This window comes from Abramis brama, assembly GCF_963993115.1.
Source record: "Abramis brama genome assembly, chromosome: 25".
NCBI classification, from domain to species: domain Eukaryota; kingdom Metazoa; phylum Chordata; class Actinopteri; order Cypriniformes; family Leuciscidae; genus Abramis; species Abramis brama.
The window spans coordinates 13,417,911-13,435,885 of record NC_139987.1 but is presented as its reverse complement, the minus strand read 5'-3'; the positions used below and the strand labels follow the sequence as shown (position 1 = coordinate 13,435,885).

The 17,975-nt window shown below is 36.5% G+C and overlaps 2 protein-coding genes across 3 annotated transcripts; both read right to left on the bottom strand.

The window, feature by feature from the left end:
* Positions 1-68: 68 nt before the first annotated feature.
* bach1b (BTB and CNC homology 1, basic leucine zipper transcription factor 1 b) lies at positions 69-8,513 on the bottom strand. The gene is made up of 5 exons (XM_084104421.1): positions 8,406-8,513; positions 6,256-6,506; positions 4,991-6,082; positions 3,036-3,242; positions 69-2,076 (listed from the first exon to the last, which is right to left on the bottom strand). The coding sequence occupies exons 2-5, from the start codon at positions 6,493-6,495 to the stop codon at positions 1,633-1,635; spliced, it is 1,983 nt and encodes a 660-aa protein (XP_083960547.1). The 5' UTR covers positions 6,496-6,506; positions 8,406-8,513; the 3' UTR covers positions 69-1,632.
* A 320-nt stretch (positions 8,514-8,833) lies between these two features.
* On the bottom strand, positions 8,834-17,207 carry map3k7cl (map3k7 C-terminal like). Of its 2 annotated transcripts, XM_084104424.1 has the most exons (5): positions 16,951-17,207; positions 16,418-16,499; positions 14,539-14,597; positions 12,316-12,431; positions 8,834-9,832 (listed from the first exon to the last, which is right to left on the bottom strand). In XM_084104424.1, the coding sequence occupies exons 2-5, from the start codon at positions 16,491-16,493 to the stop codon at positions 9,652-9,654; spliced, it is 432 nt and encodes a 143-aa protein (XP_083960550.1). In that variant the 5' UTR covers positions 16,494-16,499; positions 16,951-17,207; the 3' UTR covers positions 8,834-9,651. The 2 variants fall into 2 exon arrangements, with proteins under 2 accessions (XP_083960550.1, XP_083960551.1); XM_084104425.1 differs by lacking the exon at positions 16,951-17,207 and having other exon boundaries at positions 9,522-9,832; positions 16,418-16,586.
* Positions 17,208-17,975: the final 768 nt, after the last annotated feature.

Below are 17,975 nucleotides of genomic sequence, written 5' to 3'. Positions count from 1 at the left end.
ACTGTGAAGCATTAAAAAACAAAAAAAACAAAAAAAAAAACAATACACTAATCAGGAAACCAAGTCTGTTTCAAATATACACATTTTCATAATTTATTAAGCTTTCAGTTTCTTAAGAGAGAATAATTTGGTCCCAAGCAAGATGTTAGAGCACAATAATCAAAATAAAATCACATTAAATTTAAAAAGAAAAATGATCAGATAATTATTATTTTTTGCTTACAAATGACCGTTAGATTTTGGAAAAAAGTTCAATTACATAAAATCAGCATTAGTGAAACTACAGTAAGTGCAGTTCTGAACACCTGAGAGTTTGATCCCAGATTCACTAGTCTCTTTTATAAAGTTTCCAGACTCAAATGAGTGGCACAGTTTCAGCAAAAACAGACAACAGCACAATAATAGTCCAATAGCGTTATGTCCCCTGAGAAGAAGAAAAGGTTTTATTGAGCTGCGAGATGAGGTTTGTTGTGTTGCGAGTCCAAAAATGATCCTGGCTGATTGATTCTATGAGGATGCGAGGATGTTCAGGGACATGTGTTAGGTAAAGGAATACTTCATTGAACACTGACCAGTACAAACTAAATGCTAATGCTTAAAGGGTTTGAGTAAAAAAAAAGAAGTATATATATATATACACACACACACAAGACGTACAACCTACAATCAGACGAGGACAGTAGTGATGTCACGTTTGTTAAAGGCACACTGGAGAAATTGTGTTTTTGTCAAACAGCGACCCCTAGAGTCGCTTTGGAATACTTGCACTGTCGTAAATACCCCTCCACCCCCCCACCCCAGATATGAACTGCATTTTATTGATCATCAGCTAAAATTTCAAAATCAAAGACCGCAATAAGAGAGAGCGGCAACAGCCCTGGTAAGATCACTTCATTTCTTTACTTTTAATGATGATGACTGTGTGTTAAGCGTCTGCGACTTACTTTCACTTTGATTTGCGATAGTTTGCACGTTGTCTTGATGAATATGCTCAGTTGCTTATCTGCGGTGATGCGTGTTCCAGTAGTGTCGTCATATCTGGCTATAGCCTATAACACGCTCTCACACGGTTTTTTTTTTTTTTTGCATTTTTGGGAGGAGTACAATTTACATATGTGGTTTCAACAACCAGATGCATTTACACTTGTCCAGTTTTGTCTGGAATGCGTCTCAGACCTCCTCCTGAAGTGGTTTGAGCGATCGGATTCAAATCCGTCTCGAATGCGTTTCGGAGGGCATTTACACCTGGTCTTTTCACGTTTGGATAGCTATCCCATCTGAGAAAACGCATGAAGTGGCCAGGTGTAAACAGCCCCCATGACAAAAACATACGCACGAAAGCCGAAAACAAACGCTGGTTGGCCTCTCACGTCCAAATTTGAGGAAGTGGTGGGGGAAGTGACGTATGCCGTAAAGCAGTCGAATTTTGTAGTTCTTTTTTGCTATGGCAGACGCGTCATTCAACCTATTGTAAGTCGATGTACCATCACAAGGGTCTTGGAAATATATTATGAAGGTTGAAAAGATACATAGTGTTCCTTTAAATGCATCTTCAGTGAGCCAGTTTAAGATGTAAAAAAATCCTTCGGTGATTTTCTGTGTTCCTTCCTTCAACCAACACATCTAATTTTGCTATTTGTTTGTTTCATGGTTGCTGCTGAGAAGATCTGTGCTGAGTTTCACCATTGAACGACACTCACTTTTCTCAAAAGCCGAGGCGTCAGGTGGACAGGTATGTGACTGATCTTCTACGACCCCCAGAGGTAACAGGTTCTGCGAGCTTGATTGTGCTACGGTGTTTTCCATTGAGGAATGAACTGGTGGTTTGGCTCCAGAGCAACAGGTGTGCGTGGAAAGGTCTGAAGCCTGGGCCGGGTGTGAGTCTGGGGAGGAGCACAGGAAAGCAGACAGAGGGCAGTCCGGAGAGGAATATTTGGCCAGCACCTGTAGCTGCTCCGGTTTGAGGGCGGCTTCAGCGCAGACCCTCTCGTACAGGCCTGAGTAACTCTGCCAGGTCTTCAGCTTCATCTGATTCAGCTTTATCCGTTCTACTGTCAGCTTCTCACGCTCGCTCCTCTGCAGAGAACAAAACATTTTTATTTTTTTTAAGATTTATGCATTTGAATTGCATATACAATTTTACTGGATTGCACAATTTTAACATGAACAAAAACATTTTAATATTGTGATGCATATTTGTCAGTCATATATAAATGAAACAGGTTACTTTACATAATTTACTATATATCGATTTGAAAGCTCTAATATATATATATATATACGCATGCGCATACTTAAGTAATATGAGCCCTTATTACATTTTAATTATATATATATATATATATATATATATATTGGAGCTTTCAAATCGATTACCTCATACATATTTGCATCTATTTGATCTTAATTAAATAGTCATATATTCAAAAAACATTCATTCAAATATGTCTTAGAATCAGCATAAAAACATTGTGAAAACAATTACATTTATTCAAATAATTGTATTTATTTTTATAATTTTACACAAATATTTGTAGGTGGATCTGTATAATCTCACAAAAACCTGTCCAGGTCATATTTCACCCACAAATCAAATAATAACAAATCAGATTTTTCTTAAAGAAAATAAAATATATATATTTTAATTATATTTCATCACCTTTCCCCCCTAAATTATCATTACCATAAATAATAAATAAAATATTATTTAAAATATTTCTACATTATCATTGTATTGCTTTATTTTATTTTGCATTTTTAACTAATGAAACCCACAATTTAAACAAATATTTTATCTATAAAATCCTGTTAATTTTTTTATTTATTTAAATCCTTAAAATAGTTTTGTATTTTCTTTAATAACAATAAAATCTCAAATTTTTCTTCTTTGATTTTGGGGTGAAATGTGATCACATTTTTGTGAAATTCACTGAAATAGCAGCTGTAGATCAAAACTTCCATCCTGAATGAGGTATTTGAGGTGCTTGTGTACAGTTATGACCTTTGAGCCTTTAGGGATTACTTCGGATGCTCACCAGTTTCTCGATTTCACACTCCAGGTTGTGTATGCAGTCAAGTTTCCGCTTGCGGCAGCGACGGGCTGCAATCCGGTTTTTGCTCCGTCTGCGGATGTCATGCACAACATCGAGCTGCTCCCGTGTGAAGCACTGCTGCTTCAGCATCTGCTGGAAGTCGTTCCTGCTCAGAGACACGATCTGATCCACGGAGAGCGGCAGCGCCATCTGGAGTGAAAGAACGGAAATGGGTCAACATGTCTATCATCAACTAAACACACATGTCAGATTCCTCCTGCTTAGTCATGGCACCAGGTCTGTTTATATTTTAAACACTGTAATGTTACTTTGCTTGATAATTAAAGAGTAAAAGATTAATGGGTTAATGATTTCATTAAGTCCTCATTCAGGACGTTTGTGGACTTTTGACTTTACTGTAAGTCTGACTAGTCATTATCAGGTGTGCAAAGTAGGTACATTCCAGCCTGCTCAAAAGGCACTGAACAGGGCAAAGTCCAACATGCATTAACAAATAGAAAACTCGTACCACAGGTGCCAGGCTTTTGCTTACTATGGATGCTTGTTTCAGACACAGAATAAAAAAAGGGTAATTGCGACTTTTTATCTCACAATTGTGACTTTTTGTCACGCAATTGTGACTTTATAACTCTCAATGGAGAGTTGTGAGAAATTGTGAGAAAAAAGTCAGAATTGCGATATATAAACTCGCAATTGCGAGAAAAAAGTCAGAATTGCTAGATGTAAACTTTTTATTCTGTGGTGGAAACAAGCTTACTGCTCCACCACCAACTGTATTTTTTTATTATTATTCGCTTGACCAATATTTTTTCTAATATTGACTTAATAGCAGGTATGCTGACAAATGGAGGGTCTCCAAAGAAAATCACCCAACAATGCTATTAACAAGTGAAGTAACTAATGATATGTATGGCTGGCTAATTGTTCAACTAAAATAATAATAATAATAATAAAAATAACAGCAACTCATACTTAAAGGAGCTGTATGTAAGAAATGTATTTCAATTAATCATAAAATGGCCCTGATATGTCACTAGACATTAAGAAATCATGTTCATTTCAAATACTTATATCACTGACAACAGTAGTCCGGCCAGGATATTGTCATTTAAAAAGTGATAGTTGCAGCCCTCAACTGATGTTGATGTTGTCATGTTGTGTTTTGGCCTGATGCACCACCCTCCACCTATCTACCAATCACAAAGTCAGTAGTGTTTCAGCATCCGGGTTGCCAGCTCTGCTCTAGTTACCATAGCTACGTGTCAGCCTACGTTCGTGCTGGATCCTGCAGCCTATCTGGCAACCTCGAGTCAGGGGGGAGGGGGAGGGGATACACCGCTCTACAGTAATTTGAAAGTGATTGCAGTACCAGTTTTGGCCACAATCTTACATACAGCTCCTTTCAGTAAGAAATGCAAAAAAAATTCTATAAATTTGCAACCATTTTGATTTTAAAACAACTTTGGATAAATATAATGATATTAATAATAATAATAATAATAATTATTATTATTGTAATACTATATTTATATTAATGCAATTCATTTAATTGTATTAATTAATTAATTATATCAATATTAATCATTATTATCATCATTATTATTAAAATGATGTTAATAACAACAACTACAACAACAATTAATTTAAATATATAATTGTATTTGCATAAAATATTCATAATCTTCATCATATCAGTTTTAATAAAGCAATATATCAATCTCTATTCATGTTCCATCTATAAAGTAAGTCTGCCATTTTATTTATTTTAGTTTTTTTGCCCATTTTATTGATCCATCAGGACTATTAGAAAGTTGTCAAACTATTGGAAGTTTGATCACTTAATGTAATACACACCTCTCCTCAACAAACTGCACACTTTGAGATAAGGGTTTGTTCAGATCAATGAAGCACATCTGATAAATACAACCAGTCCTCACCTCACACACTCGTTCACTGCTGTAAGACTCACTGTCCCCCTCTGTGTCAAAACTATCAGAGTCCTCCCCTGATTGGTTGGAGTGTAAGTACGGACTGCCCTGGGACGTGGATCCCCCCTCTCCATCGTGTAGTTGAGCATCCACCGCGCCACAGCTCTGCATAAATGGACACTCTAATGCTCTGGAATCCAGGTACCAGCTTTTCAGACAATTTGAGGGTTTCTCCACCAAGCCCAGGCCAGAGGGAGTCGCCTGACAAGAATCCGGCCAGGATGTAAGCTGCTTGGCCACCTCGATTTCCTCTGTGCTCCTCTGTTCATTGCTTTGGTCATCTCTGAACTCCATGTATGTTCTCTCAGCATCATCTATTCCTGAGCGAGGGGACATTCCCCGTTTAGACAAGTCTCCTGAGTCACAAATGGAATGTGCCGACTCGTTGCAGGTTGGAAAGGATGGCTGGCCAGTGCAAGGACCAGGATTCAGAGGGAAAAATTCAGGAAGAAGAGAATCTTCATCTTCATCTGTTTTATTGCATGAAAATCTCTCCTTGCAGTCTCCATTGCTTGAGCAAGGAATGTAGTTTAAAGGACAGTCGTCATCTGTCTTGTCAAGGGACATGGGTGTCGAGTCGCAGACATCCAGACAGGATCGCTCCTTCCCGCAAGCTATTTGAAACTTGCGGTATTTCGGGCACAGGAAGGAGTAATCTGTGTCTTTCCCACTGTAACAGCTTTTTGCGACATCCTCAATGGCCACCGACGGAGGGCAAGATGGCTCTTTGGCTTTAAGCTGAGGCTGTGAGGGTTGAAGTAATGATTGATCTTCATCAATGGCATCGTCCTTGTTAATCGAGCTCAATTCAGCTCCTCGTGATTTGCAGCATTTGGTTTTACAGCACTTCTTTGGGACTTTTGATGTGCTTCTGCTGCTGTCAAAGAACTTGGGGAGAAGGAAGTCAAAGCAGGCTTTGTCCAAGTTCTTGAAACCAAGAACTGAAGCACAGTTACGGATATCCAGCACGTTCTCTTTGGTAAAGATGAGTTTTGAGGTGTAGGCAAAATCCAGCAAGGGTTCAAACCCCTCTGAGGTAATCTTAAGATGGAAAAAAAACAATAGATTTGAAATCAAATGCATGAAAATCTGCCTTTTCTTTGCATCACATCTCATATTAACACTGAAGAATTAAATATTTCTGCCACAATGCTGAGCCAAAGATCTCATGAACTTCCTCCTTGAACAATTCAGACCTCTGATTGTGTTGTTACCTCATCAGGAAGGTTGATGACAATCCCTCCAGGTGTATGACTGGACACACGAGCGCTGAAGTAATCACTGCAGGATGCCAGAACTGCCCGGTGGGCCCGAAAACTCTGGGTCTCCGCCACAATAGTCACATCACACAGAAGATCTTTCTTCCTCTGCTCATTCAGACATTGCAGAACGTAGGAACTGTGCACAGATGACTGGAAGGTGAACTTAAACAACTTTGAGCTTTCCATCGACATGTTGAGTTAATCTGTATGGTAAAAACATAAACAATAGATTTTCATGTGCTCAATTCAAGGAAACTGTCAAGTGTATACTAAAATGATTCGCAACCTGACAAATAGACTAAGATAACTCATTCATTTGGCATATAAATCAGACATCACACAGTTTGACCAATGAATTTCAATGTTCTATTTTTGGGTAAAGATTTTTCTAAATCATTGTATGGATGTTGCATATATATACATACATATATATATATTCACTATAGAGAAGATTTTCATGTTGTGATGTGAACACAATTTTATAATCCCCTGTGATTTTCAAACACCTTATAGTGTGCAACAGTTGCCCATCCACTTTTTTTTGTTGAGAATTTGGTTCCAGAAGTATTTTCATTAAAGGGTTATAATCCATGATCCAAAAACAACCAGCTATGAGTCTGAATCACAACATTACAAACCTTTATTTGAAGAAGAAAAAAAAACTATTTGAAAATCGTACAGAAAGACAAAGGTACAAGGCTATGTACTTTAATGAGTATAGGTAAAATAACTACAATCCCATGACAATCGAATTTAAAAATAAATGGATAAATATAAAACTATTGATCTAAACTGTATTCAGAATCAGTAGATTTTACGTTTATGGCAAAATATGCATCTATACACAAATATTTAGGCTAAGTAGTTTGAGAGCATAGGAAGTGGGTGGGCGCTAGAGTATTTTTCCAGATTTTTTGCAGAATCATGGTAATGTAGTTTTTCAACCAGGATTCCACTGTTGAACACTATTATTTAAAAATAAGTTGAAATAATATGGACTGTTGGCTTCAACATAAGCATATATGCCATTGCCATTGGTTAACAACCTCAGCTCACAATAGGTCTAAGTCAGCTAAAGGTAATAAATTAAAAAGAAAATTAATGGGGTTTACTTCTGGAACTCAGAGTAGCACTAACGACTCTGTTCCAGTTTGAGTCTAGCTTGCGGCGCTTCGTTTCGTGAAGGTGAAAATTGGTATCACAGCCGACCTTATTTTCAGAACAACAGCGCTCATGCTCGCGTAATACTTCTTAAAAAAAAAAAAAAAGAAAAGAAAAAAAGCCTCACACTCGGTCGACAACAAAAGTGTCTCGAGAAGAAATGCTTTTTGAAACACTCCATACGTACGTGTCCTTACCAACGGGAACTCTTTATCTCAACTGATAATACACTACTGATAATAATTTGACCTAGTCGAGTCATGAGTGTGTATGTATGCATGCGCGCGAGCGTGTGTGTGGCGCAAGAGCGTGCGCGCTCTGCTGACTCATTCGGTTTTGCTGATAAAGGATGAGCAAGCATTTTCCCCGTCTGTCCCTTTCCTCTAAACTCCTCGACTTTATAAAGAACTTAGGGACCAGTTGCCTCATACAGTTCAGCTAGAGTATTTTATGTTGTTAAACGAAAACATCTTAACTCCGTAATGTGTCGAGTAAAAACAACAGACGCGCATTTTGTGTAATAAATACCGAACATTACGATTGTGCTACAAAACCTAGTGAGCAGCCTACATAGACAGTATAAGGTATCTCAGGTGCTTTACATATTTGAATGGAACCATCGAAGCGCGGATATGATGCCCAAATATGCTGTCTAGGTAGGAAGCTCATTATGTTTTGAGACAGCCTACGTCCGACGAAAAAAAGACATCTGTATAGAAGAATATTATCGCTTCCACGATCGTGATCATTAAAAAACTTCCACCGATATGTCGTGAAACAGTGGAATAACTGAACTTCTTTCATAAGTATTAACATTTAAATTAGATATTTGAAACTTTTAATTATAGAGTTGAACGATCTCCATTTTCCATGACTTTCTGTCTCTCAGTTTCGACATAACTTACATAAACTAACAAAACCACTAGCTTTCGTATACTCACCTGTCATATCACCGGAGAGTGAGAGTAAAAGAAGAATTTGACACTACATACTAACTCGGGTTGCTTAAAGCGATCACTTGTAACTATGAAAACAAGGCGGTGCTTGTGTTTCACTCTGGTGTCGTGTGACTTCAGCCCAAAATTGTTTTTGTCCCGCCTTCTCAAACACAGCCCCCTTTCATTGGCCCTCTGTCCTGTCAATCAATCAAGACTTCCTTAAAAAAAAATCGCCACCAAACCTTCTTGGTTTTCACCACCCACGCCACACACACACGCGCACGCACGTATACTTAATTTAACCTTCTCAGTCCAGAGTTGGGAAACCTTACAAATAAACAATCTTTGTCAAAAAGAGAAAACGGCAACTTAAATAGCAAAATGCAATACGCTAATTATTCTATGTCTGTATTGAACATTCGGACCTATATGAAATCTGATATTCTGCTTTATTTTCACCAATGTGAAAACAAAAATGGCATTTTTTTACATAAATGGTCTTTCATCAGTCAGACAAAGAAAATGAAACCGGCACTACAAAAGTCTAGAGTAGACATAACTAAAATACTGAATCTTGAAGAAGCAAACATGTCATGCTGCTAAACTGGTTTGTGGACAAACACCGCTGGTATTTTAGCTGTATGGGGTAGGAGGTGTCAGCCATTGATATTTTTGAAGGGTTTCACAATCCTAAAATGATCATATCACATTTCGAAACTCAAGTTCCCTATTGCTAAGTGACTACACAATGTGTAGTCATACGTCTATTATCACCTTGATTCAACTCAAATAGCTAAACAGAAATGTAGATCCTCAATTCCTTTTTTATGCAACTGACAGACAGTAAACAGTAAAAACTTTTACTCAGAGTAACATTTACTCTTTTTCAGCAGAGCAGTTTACATGGTAAAACACTGATAAAATTTCAACTGTACAATATAGGCGAGTACATCCACAAACACGCCCTTAAATCACACAAAGAAGTGTATATATTCAGAATACAAATTCAGAAATATATGAGTGAGGTGATCCCTCACCTCATCTTTGGGCCACAAGACCATCTGCTCTGAAAAGGACCCATATTAGCTTAAAATATTATATATATACATTGATTAAGTGTCTCAGTCTAAGCACACTGATTCAAAATCAGTTTTCCGCTTCAGTACATAACCACTGAAGGAACGCTGAGATGTTTAGAAGCTGTAGTAAAGACCCAGAAGAGAAAAATCTTTCGCACTGGTGTCAAAGGTCACGAGGAGCCCTGTCTCTTTTGACTGACCACTCGGAGCGTCTCGAGCTGCTGCGCTCGCTCGCTGTGGGCTGTTATCAGGTTCCGGTTCTCTTCCGTAAGTATCCTGTATTCCTCCTCCAGTTGCGCAAACTCCATCGAAGCCTTTTCGTCCTCTAGCAGCTCAGCCATGAGCTCTTTCCTGAGAATGGCACACATATATAATAAATGTTATACATGATCATTCATTACATAACTTTTTTAATGACTGTAATGATGATATGAAAGGTGTGTGCCAAAATAACACATTAGCTTGGGTGTCACACACACGACTACAGGTGGCTGTTCCGTGCCCGAAACTATTTTATAGGAAGTGAACCTGTTGGCACCATAGCTTTTGGTAGCTGGGTTGAAACAATCTCAATCGTGGAACAAACAAAACATTTTTATTATAGACAGAACTGCAGAAGTCTAGATGACTTGTCTGTGCTTTGTAATGTTTCTCTAGCTCACAGTGACACTGAGTCAGCGGGTGATCCGTTCTGCTTTGCCCTTTGGACCAAGTATATAGTTCGAGCAGGGTTGTAGTGTGGTGACAGGCACGTTTAATATGTATGTTTAAAATGTGAAAAGAAGGGTTAAAAGTGTCTATAACCACACAAGGATGAATCAGACACAAACTGTATATATATATATATACCATTAGGGAACATCAGCAAATGGTTATGAGTAATAAATCTGCAGACAATGTACAGAACTGATTTACAGTATATCCCTGAACAGCTGAGTTTGGCACTTTATCAGAACTCAGTGTATCTGGAAAAGTTCATGTGTTTTCCTCTTTAAGAAAAAAAAGCAAATGAGAAAGAGAACAAACTCTGGACATTTTCAGTGGCATTTAGATGTCATGAATTTTTTTGTGTTTCCCTCCATAAACAATCCATGGATCCTGGAATATATATATATATATAATTACCACTTGATTAGGTACACTTTGCTAGTACTGGGTTGGACTCCTCTCTTAATTTTTCATGGCATCGATTCAACAAGGTTCTGGAAACATTCCTCAGAGATTTTGGTCCATATTGACATGAAAGCATAACGTAGTTGTAACGTGAATCTCCTGTTCCACCTTATCCTAAAGGTGCTCAATTGGACTGAGATCTGGTGACTGTGGAGGTCATTCGAGTATAGTGAACTAATTGTCATGCTCAAGAAACCAGTTTGAGATGGTTTGTAGATTCTGCAGACCTCGGTTGTAACCAGTGGTTATTTGAGTTACTGTTGCCTTTCTATCAGTTGGAACAAGTCTGGCCATTCTCCTCTGGCATCAACAAGGCAGAACTGCCACTCACAGGATATTTTCTCTTTTTCGAACCATTGTATTAAACCCTAGAGATGGTTGAGCGTGGAAATCCCAATAGATTAGCAGTTTCTGAAATACTCACTTAAATCACCTCTCTTCCCTATTCTGATGCTCAGTTTTAACTTCAGCAGATCATCTTGACCATATCTACATACCTAAATGCGATGAGTTGCTGCCAGAGGTATCACTAGGCCTATTTTGAGGGCTTCTTCCCCCCTAAATGTCCACCCAGCCCCTCCTGAAAAATTCTTATTTCACAACTGCACAGCTGTAGAGTTAAAAAAATTATAAAGTGTTTAAAATATTACGTGTTTAAAATTATTTTTTTTACCTTTTTCACCCCTGATGAGTTTGCATCTCTGCATTTAAACTGCTTATAAGAGTAAATGACAAAGACAGAGAAACATCATGTGAGTTATTTCATTCAACTAAATATTGACCCAGCAGGTGATTGTGACACATTTATTAGCCTTAGAGTAAAGCCATTTGTGATTTTCGATGTCACTTTGAATTATAAAAGTGGAAAATTGATTCATGTGCTGTTATATTTTTTTTAATAAATAGAAAGCAAAAAAAAAATTCTTAATGAATATTAGTTGGTAAATGATTTGAAATTAAATCAATATTCAAGGATTGACTTGATATGTATGACCTAACCTACTGTTTTGTTTATTCCTACCCTATATTCACACACACACACACACACACACACACACACACACACACACACACACTATATATATATATATATATATATATATATATATATATATATATGCCCTCATTGGGGGCTGATCCCCCCAATTCTGAAATCCTAGGATCGCCCCAACTTGCTGCCATAATCGGCTGATTAGATATTCGTAGTTATGTTTACAAAATGATACTACTATACTAGGTAGTTTGAAAAAAAGAAAAGAAAAAAAAGTGTTGTTTGCAATCTTAAAATGTGGAGTATATTCAAATGTTAGGCTTTACAGTGCACTTTCATTTTCATCAAAGTGTAGTTTTACTATGTGAATGTAAAAAAAAGAAAAAAAAAGCCCTGTATACCACAATACATATGTCAACTCTGGTCATGATTACACAGGCACAGAGCATGACTATTAAGGAAACTCCAGACAAATGCAGCTTTGATCAATGATCTGTCTGTTCATACTTACAAAGATGTGTGTGTTTATATGTATAGGCTACATACTGTATCAGAATCTATTTATTGATTGTAGAAACAAAATAGCACATCAATAGTGTGGTTAACAGCTCTGAATCTCAGTAACATCATGAATACATGTATTGAGTTTTAAGTTATTTTTAAAGCTTACTTTCTGTCTTCCAGCCAGGCGATTTCATGTTTGACCTGGTTGAACTCATTGGCCATCTTGCAGTGGTCTTTGTACACTTCTATGGACTCCTTTAGAGACCGACACGGCAGCACCGGCTGTTAAAGGTAGGAACATGATGACATTATTACATGTAAATAAAACTGTAAGTGTTTTATTTTTCCTAATACTTCAGTACAACCCACAATTGCTCTTTTTAAAGAGTGAATTGACAAATACAGTATACTTTTGCGACAAGAGTGACTGGGGATAAATTGAGGAACTTGGTTTTTTTTCTTTATGATGTTATATTTGGATTGTCTGCTACATCCTGGAATATACACAAAATCGTCATACAGCCTGACAAGAAGGTTTCAATCAACAGATGAAACGCAATATGTGGAAACATTATTGAGACGCTTGACTTTTTTTTATTCCTTTTGTGTCAGGAACTTCTTCTTTCGCAATGACTCACGGCACATTACTACAGAATATCATCCACACGACTAAGCGCTTCAACTTCTCCCAGTTTTTCCCCTCAAGTGTGTGTGGGTGTATCTGTGCGTTTGCATATATGTTAACCCAGTGTTTTTTTTTCTTCAGGTAGGACAATTTCAGGTTTCAGATGGGGAATCTTCCTTAAACAGTCCTTGTCACATTGAGCGGCACTGGTATTCTAAACACCACGTGGCATTGATAATCCATAATCATATAATAGCCTATATCATAACAATATGACAAACCAAATTTGAATGAAAACACAATAATTTCTGATAAACAATAGATTGATAGATAGTGCTTGCTTATTATCTACACACACTACTCAGTGCAGTTCATGCCTCATAATGTAAGCTCTCTTTCTAAGAGAAAGGTTTTCTAAGAAAGCTTTCTTTCACAGAAAGAAAAAAACCTGTCTGTGAGCATTTCATATTAGAGACAGAGGCATTTTTGTACTAGTTATGAGGAAATGTCAAACCCAACCCTTCATGTCAGCATGAAACAGCATTCTCAAAATATATTTGACTAAAAAAATTGTAGGCCAGCCCTGGATATTTTGTCCATCGGGAATTGATTGGACTCTGAAAAGTTTAAGGACATCACCCGAAAAAGAAAAGCAAGTTTTCACATTATGGAAACAAGCATTTATTTTTCATACATAGATTGTCCAAAATAAGACCAAAAATGGTATATAAAAAACTATGTGTCACATGGCCCTTTAGTGGCACAATTATTTTTATTTATTAATAATTAATAATTAAAATAATTATTATTGTTATTACTATTAAAAATGACATGCTTACCTTTAATAATGTAAATAAGTTAAATTGATTTCCTGTTTACTGTAGCGAGAACTTTAAAAGTAACCGATGCCATCTTGTGGTCTTACAGAAGCATTGCTAAAATATTCCCTCTTTGAGAAAGTTTGATCCGAATAATAAGTTGTGTAACAATATGTGAAAATAAGAAGGAACAAATGTCCTCAGCCAATAGACATCAATGAACGCTTTTAAAAGGATAGTTCACTCAAAAATGTTAATTCTGTCTTCTGTCATGTTCCAAACCTGTATGAATTTCTTGCCTCTGTTGAACACAAAATATTTTGAAGAATATGGGTAACTAAACAGTTTGTGTTCCCCACTGACTTCCATAGAATAATATACTATGGAAATCAATGGTTTCCTACAACTGTTTGGTTACCGACATTCTTCAAAATATCTTCTTTTGTGTTCATCAGAGGAAAGAAACTCATACAGGTTTGAAACAATATGAGGGCAAGTAAATGATGACAGAATTTTCATTTTTGGGTGAACTATCCCTTTAAGGCAGCAGTATATTATTTTCATGTTGTTTATAATGTTGTCTGGGTGGATGTGACACTATTCCTCTCTGATTTAGCTTCTTTCCTCATGAATCTTACATGCAGGAACATTTCAATTGCACCCTGCCTCACAAACCCACCACTCACACACACGCACACACTATAGCATTAATATTAGTACAGTGGATTAATCCTTTTCTGCAGTTTTTCCTACGCCAAAAGTCACACCATATGACCCCAAGCCATTATTATCATATACAGTACACCTTTAGTTGTGAGATATAGAGTCAGATACATAATATCTGCAGCCATCAAAGGCTTATTTTAGCTGTATTCTCTATGCAGCAGACTCTGTAATTGTATTCCAAGCATAGGCCTACAGCAAAATAGATTATTAATAACTTTACCTGCAGGCGTTGCTCAAGGTCAGGGAATGATGGAAAGGGATCTTCTGCATCTTTCAACTCTGAGAGGAAAAGAAAGCCAGATGAACATGTCTGGTATGAGAATGCTAATGTTTGAGATCTTTACTCCAAGGCCTTAGTGGTGACATCTATATCCATCTAATCAGCTAAATCATACCACAGTTCACATGACACCGCAGCATGTCCAGTTAGCTGTTTACACTGATCTAGGTCCAGTTTCCTTAGCGTAAACATTCACATGGTTATTCGCCAGGAAACTGGTTCCGGATCAGTGCGAATAAGCCAAATTCGAACACCACCTGTTCGACCATGGAGTCTAAATCCTAAACGGACAGATTGAAAGTAACTATCTCCTATGTTCTTCGCAATGACTTGTCTGTAACGAGCACTCTGACAGACAGCTTGTCTGTACTGATTCCCGCCATGCCAGCTATGAGCTACAGTATGTCCAAGCGAGAATCCTCTGATGCAGCCTGCTAAAAACAGGCCTGTTTACGGTCATGCATCAGCCAAACGGCCAATTAGAAGATATATATACATTGAAATTTGCAAGGGTATTATCTGAAACATGATATGCACATTATTCCTGCAGAATGTGGCCAGGTGGGGATGAACTTTTTTTTTCTTTTTTTTTTAAAGAGATCAATAAGTTTTGACAACATATGTTTTTACATTGCTTTAAATCTTCAAAATAAGTTAAGTAATTTTCATAAAAAAAATAAAAAAGTCAGTTTAATGTAATTTAAGTTAAAACATCCAAGTACTCCAAGTTATAACATCCAAGTTATTGTACTTAAAAATGTAAGGCAGCAACTTAGTCTTCAATTTAATTAAATAGTTATTTAGTGTAAATATATGCACACATTCTTCTATAAATATAAAAATAGCTGCTAAAATTAATCACAAAGCTATATGATATATACTGTACAATACATCATGTTGTATAATGTGTGTGTGTGTGTGTGTGTTATTGTTAGTTTAAGTTAGTTTTGGAGTCATGAAAATGTATTTTATTTGATCTTATTTTGATTTAAATTGTTATTAAAATTAATTGTAATTTATTTTAGCTTCAGTTTTTCCCAGATTATCATTATTTTATATATCAAATTATTTTGCTATTATTTTAAGTTTCCTTTTTAGTTATTTGCTGTTTAGATTTTCCCAGTTATGTTCATTTTTATTTATTTATTTACTTCAGTGAAACAAAAAAATTTTCGTTTTCGTTTTATGGTTTCATTAACAAGTGACTGTTGTCAATTACATAAAAGATTGGTCTACATGCTTCAAAACAAGTTTGTATGGAATTATGGGAAAGACAGATAAATATAGTGTGTTTATGTGTTGGGTTCTATTTGTGTTCCACTTTTGGGAACGCAAGAAAAGGACGCGGGGCAAAGTAGCGGCGAAGCGTGAAGCATTAAATGCTTTTAAATTTAGGCCAGTGTTCTAAAAGCAAATGAGTGAATCATGCAGCAGTGAGGTATTAAAACAGAAACCTGACGCTGCAATGCCCAGGCAGCAGCTGCCATCAAAGCATTTGCCCGAATAGCTGTAAAACACTTTGACAGCACTGTTGACTTTGTGGCTAGGTAGATATTTTGTTTTTAAGATGCCAGAGATCAACTAAAATAGAGGGGCCACCTGTTTCTTTGTAAAGGATGGCAAAAGTTGAATTGATCCCACATAAGAGGGTTTAGGTGGGTTTTACTTGTTGCCATTTTGGTAGAAGTCACGCATCGCACGGACCGAGCAGAGCGAGGGGACGCAACTCTATTTTAGTCTCTCATTCACAGTGTCTTTGTCAAACACATGATGTAAACATCTAAAACAATCATTTTCACATTCTTATTAGATGCCTTGCCTGAGTTTTCGTTGAGGCTGAAAGCGATTTGTACTTCAGGTTTATCTGCAGAGACTCGTCGAGTTGAGGTGATCATTTATTCCTAGAAAAATAACAGATTTGGATTAAACAAGGCTCGATGTAAACCTTATATATTATTATTAATCAGAAGAATGAGATCAGCAGCCTTTCAGGGGATCGTGAAAAGGTTTTATCATGTGCCCAAAGTTGCATCAGGGATTAAACAATTGAAGTTAAATCCTCTCCAAACAGCAAATGAGATCATACTTCTGAATTGGTTGCACAGTGTTTCTTATGAAATCATATTTGTGTATGTTAACACTATAGTTATGCATATTTACTATATTTTATGTGCTAATGCTGTATTTTATGGCTGAACATTGAGGAAGACACAAGTCCAATGTTAATGTCATGAAAGAGGCTACAAGCATAACTTGATGGCTACTGTAACTTTGCTTTGTTAAGATTAAAAGAAGATTCTCAAGAAGTTTAATTTGTTTCATATGATAATATGAGACAATAAAACCCCTTACCTGACAACAGAAACGTATTTACAGAAAACTCTCTAATACAAATCTTAAGAGTCGCTCAGCAAAAGACACAGAGCTGAAGAAACTCCATTGAGAAGCCTGTAGATCTTCTTGACTGTTTATACTGTAAAAAGTCACATTAAATCAGTCATAATCCTCGTAGTGTAAAATGAGAAGCAAGAAGCAGGTTCACAAAACACAGCCAAAGGAAAGACAGATCTTCAGCAGGAGGCTGTCAGAGTGCCACTGTGATTCTGTGTGTGTGTGTGAGACGGACACCAATTAAATGGCTCAGATGGCGTGACTTTACACTAGAACAATGTCCACCTCTCCAATCAGCTTTGAGTGACCCACACATTGACAAGAACAATGCAAAGGTTTGATTTTCATTGTAATTGTGTCCTTTGAAGATGGTTAGGGCTTGTGATTTGTAGTTTTTTGTGTGTTTTTGAGCACTGATAGGTTGTTTTTTTGCTTTTTGCTTAGTCTTTTTTATTGCAAAACAATAATCATCTGTGCAATCATTCAGTTGTGTACATCAAATTGTTTAAAAACAACAGTCACACAGAGAGAAAATATAAAAAATATAAAGATATTTATCTAAATAAGTAAAAAAAATAAAACACATTTAAAATAAGTAAATAAGGCTCAGGAAACTATTTAGAAATGTCTTAATATTTTGATAATTAATTATTAATAGTGACTATTCTATATATATATATATATATATATAGACATAGGCATATATATATATAGACATAGGCATATATATATATATATATATATATATACACACATTATTAAAAGTGTATTATTAAAAGTGATATGTATATATATATATATATGTGTGTGTGTGTGTGTGTGTGTGTGTGTAGTCATTTGTTTCTGTTCTTATTTTATTATTGAGTGTTTACTAGCCTATTTACTTATTTTATTGCTGACTGTGTACTTGACTGTTTTAAGGAATAGTTCACCCAAAAATCAACATTCTGTTATCATTTACTCATCCTCAAGTTGTTCTAAACCTG

Coding starts and splice junctions, on each gene's coding strand:
- bach1b (XM_084104421.1), bottom strand. CDS start 6,495: ATGTCGATGGAAAGCTCAAAGTTGTTTAAGTTCACCTTCCAGTCATCT. Junction 6,083..6,255: donor TCATCAACCTTCCTGATGAG/GTAACAACACAA, acceptor TTCCATCTTAAG/ATTACCTCAGAGGGGTTTGA. Junction 3,243..4,990: donor GCAGTGAACGAGTGTGTGAG/GTGAGGACTGGT, acceptor CTTTCACTCCAG/ATGGCGCTGCCGCTCTCCGT.
- map3k7cl (XM_084104424.1), bottom strand. CDS start 16,493: ATGATCACCTCAACTCGACGAGTCTCTGCAGATAAACCTGAAGTACAA. Junction 12,432..14,538: donor ACCTTGAGCAACGCCTGCAG/GTAAAGTTATTA, acceptor TACCTTTAACAG/CCGGTGCTGCCGTGTCGGTC. Junction 9,833..12,315: donor GCCTGGCTGGAAGACAGAAA/GTAAGCTTTAAA, acceptor TGCCATTCTCAG/GAAAGAGCTCATGGCTGAGC.